Below are 16,835 nucleotides of genomic sequence, written 5' to 3'. Positions count from 1 at the left end.
ATTCAACCCTTTATATCTTCTACATTTATAGATCTGTGCACAAAATAACTATAGTTTAAAATTGAGAAAAACAAAGTGTATAAGAGAAAATAATTCCATATTAATATGTGGTTCACAGTGGGAGATATAGAACGCCCATAATTTTACGGAATTTCATGACCCAAAAAATTTTCAACCCTTTATATCTTCTACATTTATAGATCTGTGCACAAAATAACTATAGTTTATAATTGAGAAAAACAAAGGGTACAAGAGAACAAAATTCCATATCAATACGTGCTTCACAGTGGGAGATACAGAACGGCCATAATTTTACAGAATTTCATGACCCAAAAAATTTTCAACCCTTTATATCTTCTACCTTTTTAGGTCTGTGCACAAAATAACTATAGTTTATAATTGAGAAAAACAAAGTGTATAAGAGAACAAAATTCCATACCAATACGTGGTTCACAGTGGGAGATATAGAACGGCCATAATTTTACAGAATTTCATGACCCAAAAAATTTTCAGCCCTTTACATCTTCTACATTTATAGATCTGTCCACAAAATAACTATAGTTTATAATTGAGAAAAACAAAGTGTATAAGAGAACAAAATTCCATACCAATACGTGGTTCACAGTGGGAGTTATAGAACGGCCATAATTTTACAGAATTTCATGACCCAAAAAATTTTCAACCCTTTATATCTTCTACATTTATAGATCTGTACACAAAATAACTATAGTTTATAATTGAGAAAAACAAAGTGTATAAGAGAAGAAAATTTCATACCAATACGTGGTTCACAGTGGGAGATATAGAATGGCCATAATTTTACAGAATTTCATGACCCAAAAAATTTTCAACCCTTTATATCTTCTACATTTATAGATCTGTACACAAAATAACTATAGTTTATAATTGAGAAAAACAAAGTGTACAAGAGAACAAAATTCCATATCAATACGTGCTTCACAGTGGGAGATACAGAACGGCCATAATTTTACAGAATTTCATGACCCAAAAAATTTTCAACCCTTTATATCTTCTACCTTTTTAGGTCTGTGCACAAAATAACTATAGTTTATAATTGAGAAAAACAAAGTGTATAAGAGAACAAAATTCCATACCAATACGTGGTTCACAGTGGGAGATATAGAATGGCCATAATTTTACAGAATTTCATGACCCAAAAAATTTTCAACCCTTTATATCTTCTACATTTATAGATCTGTGCACAAAATAACTATAGTTTATAATTGAGAAAAACAAAGTATATAAGAGAAAAAAATTCCATATTAATATGTGGTTCACAGTGGGAGATATAGAACGGCCATAATTTTACAGAATTTCATGACCCAAAAAATTTTCAACCCTTTATATCTTCTACATTTATAGATCTGTGCACAAAATAACTATAGTTTATAATTGAGAAAAACAAAGTATATAAGAGAACAAAATTCCATACCAATACGTGGTTCACAGTGGGAGATATAGAATGGCCATAATTTTACAGAATTTCATGACCAAAAAAATTTTCAACCCAATATATCTTCTACATTTATAGATCTGTACACAAAATAACTATAGTTTATAATTGAGAAAAACAAAGTGTACAAGAGAACAAAATTCCATATTAATATGTGGTTCACAGTGGGAGATATAGAACGGCCATAATTTTACAGAATTTCATGACCCAAAAAATTTTCAACCCTTTATATCTTCTACATTTATAGATCTGTGCACAAAATAACTATAGTTTATAATTGAGAAAAACAAAGTGTATAAGAGAACAAAATTTCATACGAATACGTGGTTCACGGTGGGAGATATAGAACGGCCATAATTTTACAGAATTTCATGACCCAAAAAATTTTCAACCCTTTATATCTTCTACCTTTTTAGGTCTGTGCACAAAATAACTATAGTTTATAATTGAGAAAAACAAAGTATATAAGAGAACAAAATTCCATACCAATACGTGGTTCACAGTGGGAGATATAGAATGGCCATAATTTTACAGAATTTCATGACCCAAAAAATTTTCAACCCTTTATATCTTCTACCTTTTTAGGTCTGTGCACAAAATAACTATAGTTTATAATTGAGAAAAACAAAGTGTATAAGAGAACAAAATTTCATACCAATACGTGGTTCACGGTGGGAGATATAGAATGGCCATAATTTTACAGAATTTCATGACCCAAAAAATTTTCAACCCTTTATATCTTCTACCTTTTTAGGTCTGTGCACAAAATAACTATAGTTTATAATTGAGAAAAACAAAGTGTACAAGAGAACAAAATTCCATATCAATACGTGGTTCACGGCTGTTACTTTTACGTAATATGTAAATTACTTTTGCCAGAATAACATTTTAGTCAGCTGATTCTGTTTTTTAAACTTAAAAATGATGACCACCTTTACAAAGCCATAATTTGGATAAAAGAAATTAGTTAGTTTTCTTCTTCTTTGTCCATATTTTCAGTTTTCTGTATGGGACTTACAGCTAATTGTGGTGGCGTAATATGCTAAGGCTCTATTTTCTATTCTAGCTCCAAATCAGATTCCAAAAGTGAATTGAAGCAGAATAAATCCTAGACAATAGAGAGTTCATTAAATAACCAGCGCTTGTAAACATGCCATTGCTCTAACTACTGACCTCCATTCCGTTTCTAAGGTTTCCTAATTGATTTTATAATAAAGGATTCTGCTTCAATTGAATGATATAAACAGAAATCATGTTGGACTTAAACCTGCTGAATAGACAATCAATGACAGAGTGCCAAAAAATATTTTATTTACTCTTTTTTCCCCACAATACACTTAGCAGTTTAACAATACAAATGTATTGTGAATTGTTAACAACTGTTTTGTTAAAACATTTTGTATGTTTGTCTCCGCTAAATAAACTTAACGACTACAAAAAACGTTTCACTTTCTACAAACTCCACCAACCCCCCTCTCCTCAAAAAAACGCTATCACTTTGTTAAAATAAAAAATTTCTTTTCAAATAGAATGTTAAGTTTTGTTAGACAAACAATTTTGACTATTACTGATTTTCTATTCTGTCATTTATTTTTTTGTTTAACATCATTACAAATAATTTGTCATGTAAATTAGGAAGTGAATTGCATAACATTCATCAGAAGGTTTCTATTATAATTTTTGGAGATCGTGTCAAAAAAATTTTTAAATAGATTTAACCGGAAATGTTTGTTTTAAGATTCTGTGAATGGTACAAAATTTATTTTTTTAAGAAGCTGGAGGGGAAAAAAGAGTTTTCTGAAGAGAATTTGATCTGGATGACTTAAAGATGTAAAAATAAAAGAGAAGATATATTATGTAAGGATAACATGAAGCAGGAAGATAAATATTTGATGAGTTCCATTGAGTTAGTTCAACGTTGACAGGACTTGGAAGATCTAGTCGATTGGAACACCCAAGAGAAGATGGAAGAGCGATTGATAGATCTCTCCTAGGAATCAACTAAACAAAGAACTGCCTTGAGATTATTGCACAGAATATCTTTTAATGTATCTAGAGCAGAGGTCGCCAAAGTGGTCTATTTAGACCCCCCAGTGGTCTATTTAACAAAAGTAGGGGGTCGATCTGAGCCATGGGGACGAAGGGAAAAACAAAATTTCGAACCCAATATAGCGAACCTTTCAGAGAGAAACACCAGGCACACCCATCTCATTAATTAAGAAGCAATACTGTAGTTACTTTACTTATTATTTAATAAATATTAAGTTATTTAAATTTCAACATTAAGATATTTTTTATAAAACTATTGTTATACAATGTATAAAATTACTTTAATAAATGTTTAAAAATCATAAAATTTTACACAGGACCTAATAGATAGTTTTATTTTAATTAACTGAAAATTACTTTTATGGGGGTCGATGGAGATTTTGATCCAAAAAGTTTGGCGACCCCTGTTTCTAGAGCCCCAATTGATTGCCTTGATTCTGCTGTGGGGGGTTCACTACCCCTATATTGTTTCAATGTACATATTTTAATTTACTGCCAAAGACTGCTCCAAATTTTAAATTCTCTATAACAGACATGACAATTCTGGCTCTCATAAAAACAGCATGCTAGTCGCATATCACTAGCCAAAAATGCTATAAATTTAGCAGCATCAACAACATCATTTCAGCCAAGCTACCAACGCTAATTTTTCGCCAACGAAAAATTACTTCAGGAGGGGGGATGATGTAGGGGTAGTGAACCCCCCACAACTCATCCACTCTAGCGTAGGGGTAGTGAAACCCCACCACTCATCCACTCTAGCCAGAGGGAGAGAGTCAGACCCCTTGGCACACAGAGAGGGGAGGCTCGGCGAAGGTATACGAGGGGGTACCCAAAAAAACCGGAATTATTTTTTAGAAGCTATTTATTTACAAATTTTTTACAGAACAACCTTATCCCCTTCAAAATACTCTCCATTACAACTAATACATTTGTCCCACCGGTGCTTCCACTGTTCGAAACATTTTTTGTAGTCATCTTTAGAAATGGCTGACAGCTCCTTCTTCGTTTTTTTCTTGACCTCTTCAATGTTGTCAAATCGGTGACCTTTCATGCCCTTTTTCATGCGTGGAAATAAGAAAAAGTCGCACGGAGCCAGGTCAGGCGAGTAAGGTGCGTGGGGCAGCGGAACCATGCCATTTTTAGCCAAAAACTGTGTAACAGAGATGGCTGTGTGTGCAGGTGCATTGTCGTGGTGGAAGAACCAGTCTCCTGTTTGCCACAAATCGGGTCTGTTTTGGCGAACACTATTGCGCAATCTTTTCAAAACTTCCAAATACAAGGTTTGATTGACGGTCTGACCTGGGGGGACAAACTCTGAATGGACTACGCCTTTGGCATCAAAAAAGCAAATCAGCATTATTTTGATGTTTGACTTGACTTGACGACATTTTTTTGGTCGGGGTGAAGATGACGTCTTCCATTGGCTCGACTGTTGCTTTGATTCTGGGTCATAACCATAGCACCATGACTCATCACCAGTAATGACCTTTGACAGAAAGTCTGGATCAGTTTCAAGCTGTTGTTTCAAAGCACGACATGTTTCAACTCGATGTTCTTTTTGATTGTCAGTCAGAACTCGAGGAACAAACTTGGCAGCAACCCTTTTCATCCCCAAATCTTCCGTTAAAATTCGCTGAACCGAGCTCCAAGATAACCCACTACTCTCTGACAGTTGATCAATTGTCTGTCGACGGTCTGTGAACACCAGCTCTCGAATTTTTTCAACATTTTCGTCGATTCGGGCAGTTGATGGACGTCCAGAACGAGGTTTGTCATCAATCGACATGTCGCCATTTTTAAACCGAGTAAACCACTCGTATACTTGAGTTTTTCCCATAGCGTCATCTTTGTAAGCTGTTTTCAACATTAAAACACTTTCAGCAGCATTTTTGCCGAGTAGAAAACAAAATTTCAGAGCTGCACGTTGTCCACTTAAACTTGCCATCATAAAAAACGAAAAAAGAACAAAACAGCGCTGGTTAAAACAATCACTGCAGATGAACAGAACAAGCCAGGCAGACAACACAGGCAGGACTGAACTGGCAAGTAATTGCGCTATACACGTCTAGCGGCAGAAATGCGTACTACATAAGCTCCATGCGCGGCAACGCAATTCCGGTTATTTTTGGGTACCCCCTCGTATAAGAACAAGAGGAAAGTCAAAAAGATATATAAGATTGAGATTCAGTTCAATATTCAGTGAGAGATATATAATATTCAGCTCGAGATCTGTGATTCGAAGATTCTGTAATTCTGTTCAAAGTCTTACACTTCAGTTGTACACATCGTTTAGCCACGTCAGTCAGTCTGTTCTGTTCTTGTAGTGTAAAGTATAGAGTCCTTGGCAGTCAGTCATATAAATACATAAAGTCTTATACCGATACCAAAAGTGTTATTTATCCATCAACATCCACAACCAACATCTCTCTCTCTCTCCTCAACCATTACACTGCCACAACTTTCAGGCATCTGAAATATTGATATCCATTTTGTTCGTCTTGCAAATTTGTTTAATTTTTTGTTTTCTTTTTTTTTGGCATTGGCTTCCGCCATACAGCCAGCATCGTCTAGGTGCTTATCACTAGAATATCACTCACTCTACATCGTTCCATCGTTATCATTTGTCTTATTTGCGTGTTGAGCTAAAGAAGCTAGGCCAGCTAGTCGTTCTAATTCCAAATGCCCCCACAGTCTTAGTATGTAATAACATAATCTCTGTTTAGTTCTTGTCATTTTCGACGTGGTTGTCCAGTACAACTCTAAAGCTAAATACTTAAAAGTGTGTTAAATACGTTTTTTAAGAAGTTGATGTAAAGTCATCTCTGCTACGTCATCTTTGTCTATCTAAGGAAAGTCTTCTATTGGCCAATCTTTGAATTAAATGAAAATCTAAAGAATGTAAAATTTAAAATTAAACGCGTAATGAATTTAACGTGATGACGCAAAAATGCTTCTACAAAAGTTTGAATAAAAGCGATTACATTGCAATCTACGCACATTTCTCATTAATTAACTTTAGATTAATAATTCCAAAGAGAACATAAGATTATAGTAAATATTAGTATATTATTTTAATTACCTTTGTGACTTCATAATTAAATTTCTGCCTAATTAGTAATAATTGCAAGCCCCTATTTATGCAGTTCATTTCTCCCAGGCGGTTTAGCTTTAATTATTATAATTATTATGTCATATTAAATGGGAATCAGAGGTCCCGGGTTCGAATCCAGCTGCTGACCCTTAGATTTTCTCTTCCTAGGAGCTTCTTACAGCTCACTGTCCGGTGATGGACAGTCTTGTCGGTATCAAGAGAGTGCGCGGAAAAAAGCTCCGGGCGCCAATAATCTTAGATGTTGACGCGCCTTAAATCATTAAAAAAAAATAATAATAATAATTAATTCCTTTGTTAAAATGGTGTACTTCCGGTGTAGAATATAATTATCCTTTTTTTAATAATAATATACAAGAACCTGGAAGCATTAATTTGAAATGGTACTTTGAAGTGAAGTCTTCTTAACACTTCTTCCAAAAAAGTAGCCTAAAAATCTAATTGTCTCAGAAAAGGGGGAATAGGCGTTTGTAGATTATAATACGTATTAACAAAGTATAATTAAACAAAAAGAAAAAGGTCCAAAGGATAAATATAATTTGTAGGAGTAATTTTTTTAGAAAATATCAACAATTGGAAAAACCCAGCAATCGCATGTATCGGACTTATAGGTCCAGGAATCGCTTCAACGAAACTCGGAATTGTAGCGACAGGCAAAGTATCGTTTACATTGTACGAAATAGCACTTTAGAGGCCAACCTACCTTATCTTTTTTGCCTCAAAAAATGCCTCACAATGAATTTTCTTACGAAAAAGCTTCAAGTTAAAAAAATTTGGAAATATAGTGCTTGATTAATATCTTTGATTTTAATTCGTCGCTAAATGAAAATGGATGAAACTCTAAAACCTGTCAGAGATACGATAAACACGCTAAAACGGGGATAAATTTGGTACAAAGATCCCAAAATTTTGGTATAACTTCAGTAAAATGTCTGTTGAAAACATTAGATCAATTTGTACGAAAAGATTCCCAAAACTTTGTTAAATTAAAGTGAAACGATTCATTAAGTTTCATATTTCTGCTATTTATTATCGATATACTTTGTAAACCAACACGAACACTACTTTAATTTTAGCTAAAAATCACTTATTGCGCTCTTAGAGAATCCTAGAAACAATATCTTCGATAATTTACTTAAGAAAATTCGAAATATTGTACTTATCTGGTAAAGAAAAGTTACAAAAAGAAAGAAATTAACAGGTTTTTTATAGGAAGCTTCAAAACAGCTGATCCTTAACAACCTTTTGATGCCGATTTAAGAACTCAAAATCTTACAAAGAAATTTCCGTTTTCAGTTTTATGGTATACTTCGTCGTCTCCGATCAAAAGTAATTGTGCTAGTATTTCTTCGCTCAGTCGTTCGATGTCTCTTTTTGGCTCTCTCTAATGCCAATAGACAAAAAGAAAATATAAGTATGGTGAGCTCAAATTTAGGTATCTAGTCTGTACACAAATATGAGTCGTCCGTGTAGATCAAAATTATTCTGCATCAAAAGACTTCAATGTTATGAAAATTGTAATCATTAATAAATAAGTTCCTGTTTAATTATTAATATTAAATACTTTCTAATGTAGTTTCGAACAGGTACATTCATCTAGTTAACCTTGGGGATGAATGCACTTATGTAAGGTGAAAGTTTAAGAAGATTACAATAATAAATTAGTAAAATCTTTTTCTTTGTATTATGACAGATACTATATTTAGAGAAAGTATCATCAGATGGAGCTTCTTAATCGATTAGAAGAGTTCATGAATGGGTTAAACTTCTTAAAAATATTTCATTAATCTGGTATATTAGTGGTTGATGATCATCTTTGTCGTTTAAAAAGGATGTAAGGCCAGCGTTTTTCTCGCTTCTATATTTCTTTGATTAAGCTGGTTTCTTAGATGCAAGATCTCTCTGTTTGAGGAAGCACAGTGACAGGATGTTGCAATCCTGCAGATGGACCATCTTATGCTTTCAACACTCTTGATGTTTACTTTACTTTCAAATGGTTGCCTACTTCCAGAAGTGGAGTACTTATTCTTTTCTCTCTTACCTTCAAGTTTCTTCTGCTTCTTCTCCAAGTTGATGACTTTTTACCTCTGACTGCTTTACTAAAAGACATTCTCAAAATTGAACTTTTAATTATAATAATTGATATATTATTTCCTTAGCACAAAAAAGAAATACAAATAGATTTCTTTATTGCCTACAATTTATTGTTATTGTGCAACGATAATTTAGAACATTGTTATGTTGGCCCGCATCTTTTGTTAAACTCGTAGAAAACATTAGTAGATTACTATTCACCTGAACGATCGTTAGTTAGAACATTAATTTGTTCTTTGTAAATGAAATAATTTTAAGTACCTAATACTTAAGGTTTTATTTTACGTATTTTCTAAATCAATTTAACTTTTGTCCATTGCCGTAAGTCATTACTGCATAACTGCAGGCATTGTATCAAACTAATCTGTTAACTACATTTTGACAAAAATACTTTTTTTCTCACTAAGTGAATTCTTTCAAATAAAAGTATTACATGTAACATGTGACAATAACAAATCAAATTTTATTACAATAAGTTTTGCAATTACAGGATAAGAAAAAAGAACCATAATTTACTTAGAAAAAATAATTATATGCTGGTAGGATGCCATTTCAATTCCTGTACTGCTTTCTCACGTCTGAGATAAGCATTCGACAAAAACGTTCAATATAGCGCTACTAGCAGCACACAGGACTCGTTGCACTTCTTGCAATTATTATTTCGTTTTCATTTGGTCCATTTTAAACTCATATGAAGCTCTAGATGCAAGCATTGGAGCCAAAGTAATATAAATATTATTTTATACGTGTAAAAAGTGCAGTGTACTTATCAAAGCAGGTAAAGGACTTAAATAAACTATGATTTAAAGTTAAGTTATGGGTATGGGTGAAATGGAGTAAAATTGATCAAAATAAAACTATACTCTCACTTTAAGCACCTAAGCTTAAAAATAAACTTATCAAACTGAAGAAGATTGAAAAAAAATAGAGACTGAGGTGGCTGCCATGAGTCAAACTGTACCCTTTTGTCACTCAGATCATCCCAATGCCTACAAAGTCTTCGGGAACTATTTCAACAACAGTTGTAATATAAAACTGAAGGTGTAGATAATTGTGGAGTTCCTAGATAAGTGATGGCGAACCTATGACCCGCTGGTCAGACACTGACCCGCGCAAGCTTTTTCACTGACCCACAATTGCTAGGCAACCATTTGTTTGTTTACGCGGGTTGATTTAGATTTTCTAATTGTGTTGATAATTTATATTCTATCTGTATTTTTTTTCAATCACGCATTGACACAAAAGCAATTTAAATGCTATCTATAACCTTTAGTTTGATCATTATAGTTCTAAAACGCAAATGGCGACAAATGCTTTTGTAGTATTTGAAATAAAGCAAAAGTGTTTACAAAATATCAAATAAAATGTATAATTTTACTCATATTTTGTTTGTTAAAAAAAAAATCGACAACCCAAAGCAAATAACCATATTTAGATTTTTCTTCAAATAAAACACACTTTTGTAAGGTTGCAGTTCAGTTATGTTTTGTAAAAAGAGACTTCCATAGCACTTGTTTCGTCCCGTTTTACCCGTAAAGTCAACTGAATTTCAAAGATGTTTAGTTTTGAAAATATTCAGTTTAAAATTTTTAAACTTAACTCTTGTGCAAATGGTAGAGCTAGTACTGAAAAAAAAAAAAAATGAACAAAATTTGACCCACGTCTCAAAAAGGTTTGCCATCTCTGTCCTAGAGCAAGCCTCGTGGTGGAAAAGACATCTGCAGATGTCACTATAAACTATACAGAATAGTTTTAGCTCACTTATTTTTCAATTTTTTGTAAATCAGGCTTGTTGATGAAGTTGTTTGATTATTTAAACAATGAATAATCATCTTCTTCCATCATTTCCCAGATTATTTCACCAAAGTAGCCCACTCTAATCCATTAATCGAACGTCTTCACTACATCATTCCAGGTAACCAAGACGGCTGAAACAAAGATGACCTAGAGATTTTTACTTATTCAAAGTAGATGATGGAGAGTCACCATTGGATGATTTCTCCAATCAATCCAGTTAAATTTTAACTGTTGAATTAGTTGCAATATTCAAAACTCAATATATTTATTGAGAATAAATAATGATGCCCAAAACGAGAAATAAATTCCCTGTTCATCGTGCTCAATTTAAAAAAATTAAAAAACTACAAATATCCGGCAATCTAACTTAGTTTTGATTCTAAATTATCGTGTTCAATTTAGAAAAAAATAGCAGACTATGAAGCACAAATTTACGAGTGATTAAAAGAGCTGTGGGTACATCTGCAGACTGCCCGGTGTGGGCTCTTCTTTGCTGCTCCCCGCCAAGCGCCGAAGTACTTCGCTCACCTACTTTCACCGTCTCTTCGTCTGGAGTGAACACAACACCAGACAGACGGATCCACACATACACAGCAGATAGAGAATGCCCCCTCTACAATGTTTTTTTTTATGCCGGATCGTAGACCAGGTTGTTGGGGCTACCCCCACCCCCCCTTCTGTATAAAACCCTGCCGTCAGGTCGGCTTGCCTCCAAATCTACTACAAATTGCTGCCCAATAAGAAGTGTTTAGTATTGTACCATTTTGATAGTTTTAAGTTGATTTTTTTTTTAAAAAAAATTGTGACATGTAAGCGAATCGTTTTCTGTAGTTTTACTGTTTTTTTGGGTACTTTCTTCAATTTGATTGGCCAAATTTCATTTAGCACCTGCCCAATTTGGTGATTTACCCAAGCGGATTACGATGAATAAGGTGGGTTTGAATCTTTATTTTTTTTTTGTAATTAAAGTTTATTCATTGCGATTTGTTTGCTCATTCTCATGATTCAGAATTCAATTATTTACAATTTTACGTACTTTTTCCAGTAAAACATTTCCAAAAAATTGTACAGAATCTTTTGAAACCCCTTCCCGTATCTACTGTCTCCTACCTGTAAAAGAAAAAGCATTGCAGTCTCATTTTTCTCATCTTAATCTCCTCGAAGTACTAAAACACATTTATAATCAGCATAATTAAAAAAAACGGTGAAATCCCCTAAAATGGTAAATTTTTATTTTTATTTAAGGACCCACAGAAAATTTCTCAATTTAGGTTTGACTTAAGAAAATAAGTGTAAAATTATAATCTAACTTAGATTATTAAGAATTTAAATTTTAGAGTAAATTCTGCAATTTAATTAAATTTGGTTTATTGGAAATTCCACCCACATAATATTGATAAATAGTTTCCCATCATTGGGCAAATACTAATTTGCATTTAAGTATACAGTTTTATTTCTCAAATTTTATCATGAAAAATCATTGTAGAAATGATTTGCTACCACTTGCTATTGTCACAAGTACCGTTTTTACTGTTACTCCTACAATTAATGTAAGAATCCGACTAATATCTAATAAAAAGTGCAAGTTTTAGTAAGTATTTTCAATTTATACTTGGGTTTTTAGAATTAAATTGCATTTCCCTATGACTTTTAGAGGCGCATTGTTGAGAGGAACAGGTTCCATTAATTAGACACTGGTTTCCGATTCTTTCTTAGATTCTTCGTTTTGGTTGCCGCCACTCCAGGGGACAGTTTCTAGAGCCTAGCATTCCAAGTCTGCCATATAGGGCTGCCCATTAAGTAAAAAAAAATAAAGCACCATATAATGGACAGACTTTCAATATTCTGTTACAATGACCATAATTTCATTGTTGTCCTATTGTTACGTCGAGTTACGTCAAGGGAGAGCCGCTTGACGTTGTCTATACCCCACAAGAAAATATCACGACTAGCTTCGGGTAATCCTAAACTAATCTCCATCAGGTATACTGTAACTATAGTACTGATGGCAACCTTTTATTCCCAAATCCCAGTATTAAACAGGTCATTTCTAGATCTCATGTTTCCCACTTCCGGCCATGATAGAAAGTAATAAATAGGAACTAGGTTTGTAGATGAGTAATATTAAAGGAATTTTCGACCAATTAGTTACTTTTTTTTTGTGCCCAACACAAGCATAATTACGCTCAGATTCTGTTAACAATATCTCGTTTTTCTCATGTTCAGAATCCCACACATTATTATTTTTTACAGAAGTTTTTAATTGATATATTTAATTACTGCAATTATAGTAATCATGAATATATCGCCATAATTAATTTTATCTATTTATATCTATGTAGAGAGCGGAAGGCGCTATTTCCGAATTTTTTTTTAATTGTATACGAGCCGAATTTATACTGAAAATATTATTTATTTGGACCAAAATTAATGTAATTCTCAAAGAGGCTTACTGTACCCATCCCTCTGTATGTTTAATAGAGATCAAATAAAACCATCTCTTTACAAGGTCCAGTGGTTCTATCCACTAGTTTTATTTTTTTTTTTTTTTGACATATCATCTCCTCTGGTTATTCATAACATGTCAAACATCTAATACCGCAAACTAGCAATTGCAACGACGGCAAACCGTAATGCAGTTTCCTGCTTTGCCTGACACAGTCTGGCCAGAGACTCTAGATCATCGTTTCCCAACCTGTGGTACGCGAAAAATAATCAATAATGGCGGACATAAAAAAAAAAATTAAAGCATAAAAATATCATAGAAACGTTTTTTCCTATAATTCATAGAAATTATTTTAATTAATAATATGTATTATACAGTAAAGTTGTTAATATGTATAGGAATAAAGTAAGTCTGTCTCAAGACATACGAGAAAATATAACAGATAATTGGATTTCAAACCCCTTCTATAAAGAAAATTTAGGAAAAGCTACATCATTATCGATAAAAGATAAAGAAAATTTATTAGAATTATCATGTGACAGAACTTAAATGATAACTTTGTAAAGATCTGCTTAAAGAAACTGTAATGAGTAAGCTCTATCCAAGCAACATTAAATTTAATTGGTACTTAAAGATAGTTGAATGCTTTAAAGAAATTAATTTAGAAGATTTGGGCACAAATATAATAATCCTAAAGAAGAACTTTGTAAATTAATTAATAATTTTGAAGAGAAAAATATGTAGGCAATTTTTTATTATTTAAAAAACGTTTTAAAACTAAGATCTTAAACTTTACAAAGTTTATATAGTGAACATGAACTTGAACTCCTTTGTCACAGTTACATTGTATCTCTATACACAAATAAAGATAATATTAATAAAATAACACACTCAGAATAACAAATTTCACGAAATACAATCATTTTTAAGAAGTGCTACAATTTAGCATGAACTAACCAAGTGGTACGCGAGCCAAAAAAAAGGTTGGGAAACGCTGATCTAGATCAATTAAACTCTAACCTATGAGGAAAAGACGGCTTAACGCTAGTCTTTTTTGGTGGGGTTATTGTTTTCTCTGGTCTCCGAGAACCAGGAGCTTCACAACCAAAACCAGGAATCTGCAGCGCAATCTGCCAGGGTATAAGAGATGTTTCCTCTCTCTCTCTCTCTCCCTCTATCAAAGTTTTCGCTCGAACTTGATCCAACTAAGGCAGGCAGAGCCTTTACAATAAGGCATAAAACCAGATTAAGTTACCATGGGGACACTCCGGCCAAGTTCGAGTCAAGATTGGCCGACAAGTTTATTTAGGTAATGTCACTTGTCTCGAGCAATAGACATTAACTTTTTATAACTTAACGCAAGTTCCAATGAAACCCAATTTCCACAGAATACACGCCAATATTGTATCCAAACTCCAACCAAGAATTTCGATTATACATTTCCTAGTATTTACATGTTATTCTGGTTGTTAAAAGTGGGCACTATCCTAAGGCTACATTTCAGAAGGGGCTTGACTCAAGCTTTGCCTTAAAAAACTGAGCTTAAGCGGTTAATTAGTGTATCAAAAACATAAAACAATCATTGCTGAATTTATCATGTACTATTTTCAAAAATATACAAACCTCGAAATCACAAAAGAAATATGTATGATATCTAAGAGCTAGAAATGTGTGGAAGATAAACTGATATACATTGTAATCAGTTCCACATATAAATGTTCACACAAAGCAAGAAAACGAAAGCGAATCCGCTCAATAACAGAAACATTTAATGCTTTATAAAACCGTTATATTTTTCCTTTTCTACAAAGCAGTTCTGATAATCTGCATCTGAAGTTCACAATTGAACAGTAGTCACGAAATATATCGCTGCTATTTTTGTGTACACGCGGCTGCCCTGGGGCACCAAATTTTTTGAGAGCTCTAGTCAGCTCAAAAGATGGTAATGTCTATAAAATGAGTTTGTTGTCAAACTCAATTTTGTTAACATTATTCAGGGTGTCAACTCACAGGATTTGGGACTTTAGAATTGATTCTCCGAAAAACCCTCAACCGAAAACCATCCTAAAATTAATTTTTCCTTCCCAAAAAACCTTGAAAGTTTCAAGCAAAATGGATTTAAGTCTTTACTTGAGAACCGACTATAGAAATTAGTAAGTCTTGTAAAAAAATAAGTCTTCAGATAAGTAAATATCAAAAACTTGTTTTTTTTCCCCAAAATTATTGTAGAATCATTCCTTTAAAATGTGCTGTACTTTAAGTGACATTAAGTGAAATCTCTTTTTAATTTGTCAGAAATAAAAATAAAATAAATGTGAAAGTAAATATAAATGAATTTAATAGAATACATTTACGTAAATGTATTCGGTGTTCCCATTTTTAATACATGAAGAATTTTTAAGGTACAAGCTTTACTAACCAATTTTTGCATAAAAATATAGCTAAAAACTAAAAATATAACTATTTTCCAATGGTAAAAGTATTGGAGCACAGATAGATGTACATCTTTAAACTGATATCACATTATAGTTGGCAGTGTATCGGTTTGTATGTCGGAACCCGGAAATAAGTAGGTCTTTTAAAGCCCTCCGGCGACTTGCAGAGATTCCTTTGGACCGGTTTGTATAAGTATTCTTCTTCTTCTTTCAACTTAAATACAACGCTCTCTCTCTGTCACCATCTAAACCGGACGTACTTCCGTTTTATTTTTGTAATCAATTTTACTTATTATTTACATTGTTTCAAATTAGGACAGCGGTGTCAAATAGTCAACAGTTGACAACTTATTTCCCACCATTTTATTGCATAATATTTATTTTTTTGGCCAATTAGTAATAAATAAAACTATAATGTCCTGGTTGAATGCTAAATATCCTTGTTTAATTTATTCCATTGCTGGTAGCAGTGTCCTGAATCCTTTCTTTCCACGTTCTGATTGACAAGATTTCTATCCAGATCCTTACTAACTTTTGGTAGATATTTTTTTTTTTTTTTTACTGGCGCATCGACTGCTTAGGACATCATCCTGCTCCAAACATCCGGTTCTTTTCTTCAATATTTTTACTTTCAGGTTGGTATTTACCTGTGTCCAACAAAAGCCTTGACTAGAAAGGTTAAGTGGAGACTCAGACATTAGAAATGGACTCTGACCCGCGCAAACTGTTTCACTGACCCACAATTGTTAGGCAACCATTTCTTTGTTTACGCGGGTGGATTTAGATTTTCTAATTGTGGTGGATAATTTATATTCTATCTGTATTTTTTTTTTCAATCACGCATTGACACAAAAGCAATTTAAATGCTATCTATAACCTTTAGTTTGATCATTACAGTTCTAAAACGCAAATGACGACAAATGCTTTTTCTTCAGATAAAACACACTTTTTTACAGGTTTTGTTCAGTTATGTGTGTAAGAAAGAGACTTCCATAGCACTTTATTTCGTCCCGTTTTACCCGTTAATTTTAAAGATGTTTAGTTTTGAAAATATTCAGTTTAACATTTTTAAACTTAACTCTTGTGCAAATGGACATTAGTGACCCAAGAGCTCTAGTACTGGAAAAAAAATGAACAAAATTTGACCCACGTCTCAAAAAGGTTCGCCATCCCTGGTCTAAGCAATCGACGCATTTTTTGTTTTTTTAAAAATCTTTTACTGCAATTTACCACTGCAACAGTTGTTGCAACAAGCAAATACGGTGAAAGAGAAAAGAAATGAAAGGAAATCATGAGTGGAGAAGGCACCCAGTGGTGCCACTCCAGTAACGTGCTTTGCTCTCACGATAAGAGTAGATCACGAGGCCATCTTCTCTTCAATCTCCTTAGAAGATTACTCTGGTAATGTGGAGGAAGATAGGTGTTCTA

At 33.2% G+C, this 16,835-nt stretch overlaps 1 protein-coding gene and 1 long non-coding RNA gene across 5 annotated transcripts in view; one reads left to right on the top strand and one right to left on the bottom strand.

The window, feature by feature from the left end:
• LOC141460302 (uncharacterized) overlaps positions 1-16,835 on the bottom strand; it is a 426,050-nt gene that overhangs the window by 80,040 nt on the left and 329,175 nt on the right. The window lies entirely within an intron of this gene.
• The window catches only part of LOC141460299 (uncharacterized), a 70,840-nt gene continuing 65,244 nt past the window's right edge, over positions 11,240-16,835 (top strand). The window contains exon 1 of the mRNA XM_074140184.1: positions 11,240-11,458. Within this exon, the coding sequence (XP_073996285.1) occupies positions 11,450-11,458 (9 nt within the window). The 5' untranslated portion in view covers positions 11,240-11,449. The remainder of the gene's footprint in view (positions 11,459-16,835) is intronic.

The sequence above is a fragment of the Rhodnius prolixus genome, unplaced genomic scaffold (genome assembly GCF_049639745.1).
Source record: "Rhodnius prolixus isolate KJV_2025 unplaced genomic scaffold, Rpr scaffold_6, whole genome shotgun sequence".
Taxonomy (NCBI): domain Eukaryota; kingdom Metazoa; phylum Arthropoda; class Insecta; order Hemiptera; family Reduviidae; genus Rhodnius; species Rhodnius prolixus.
This window is presented reverse-complemented; position numbering and strand designations above follow the sequence as displayed.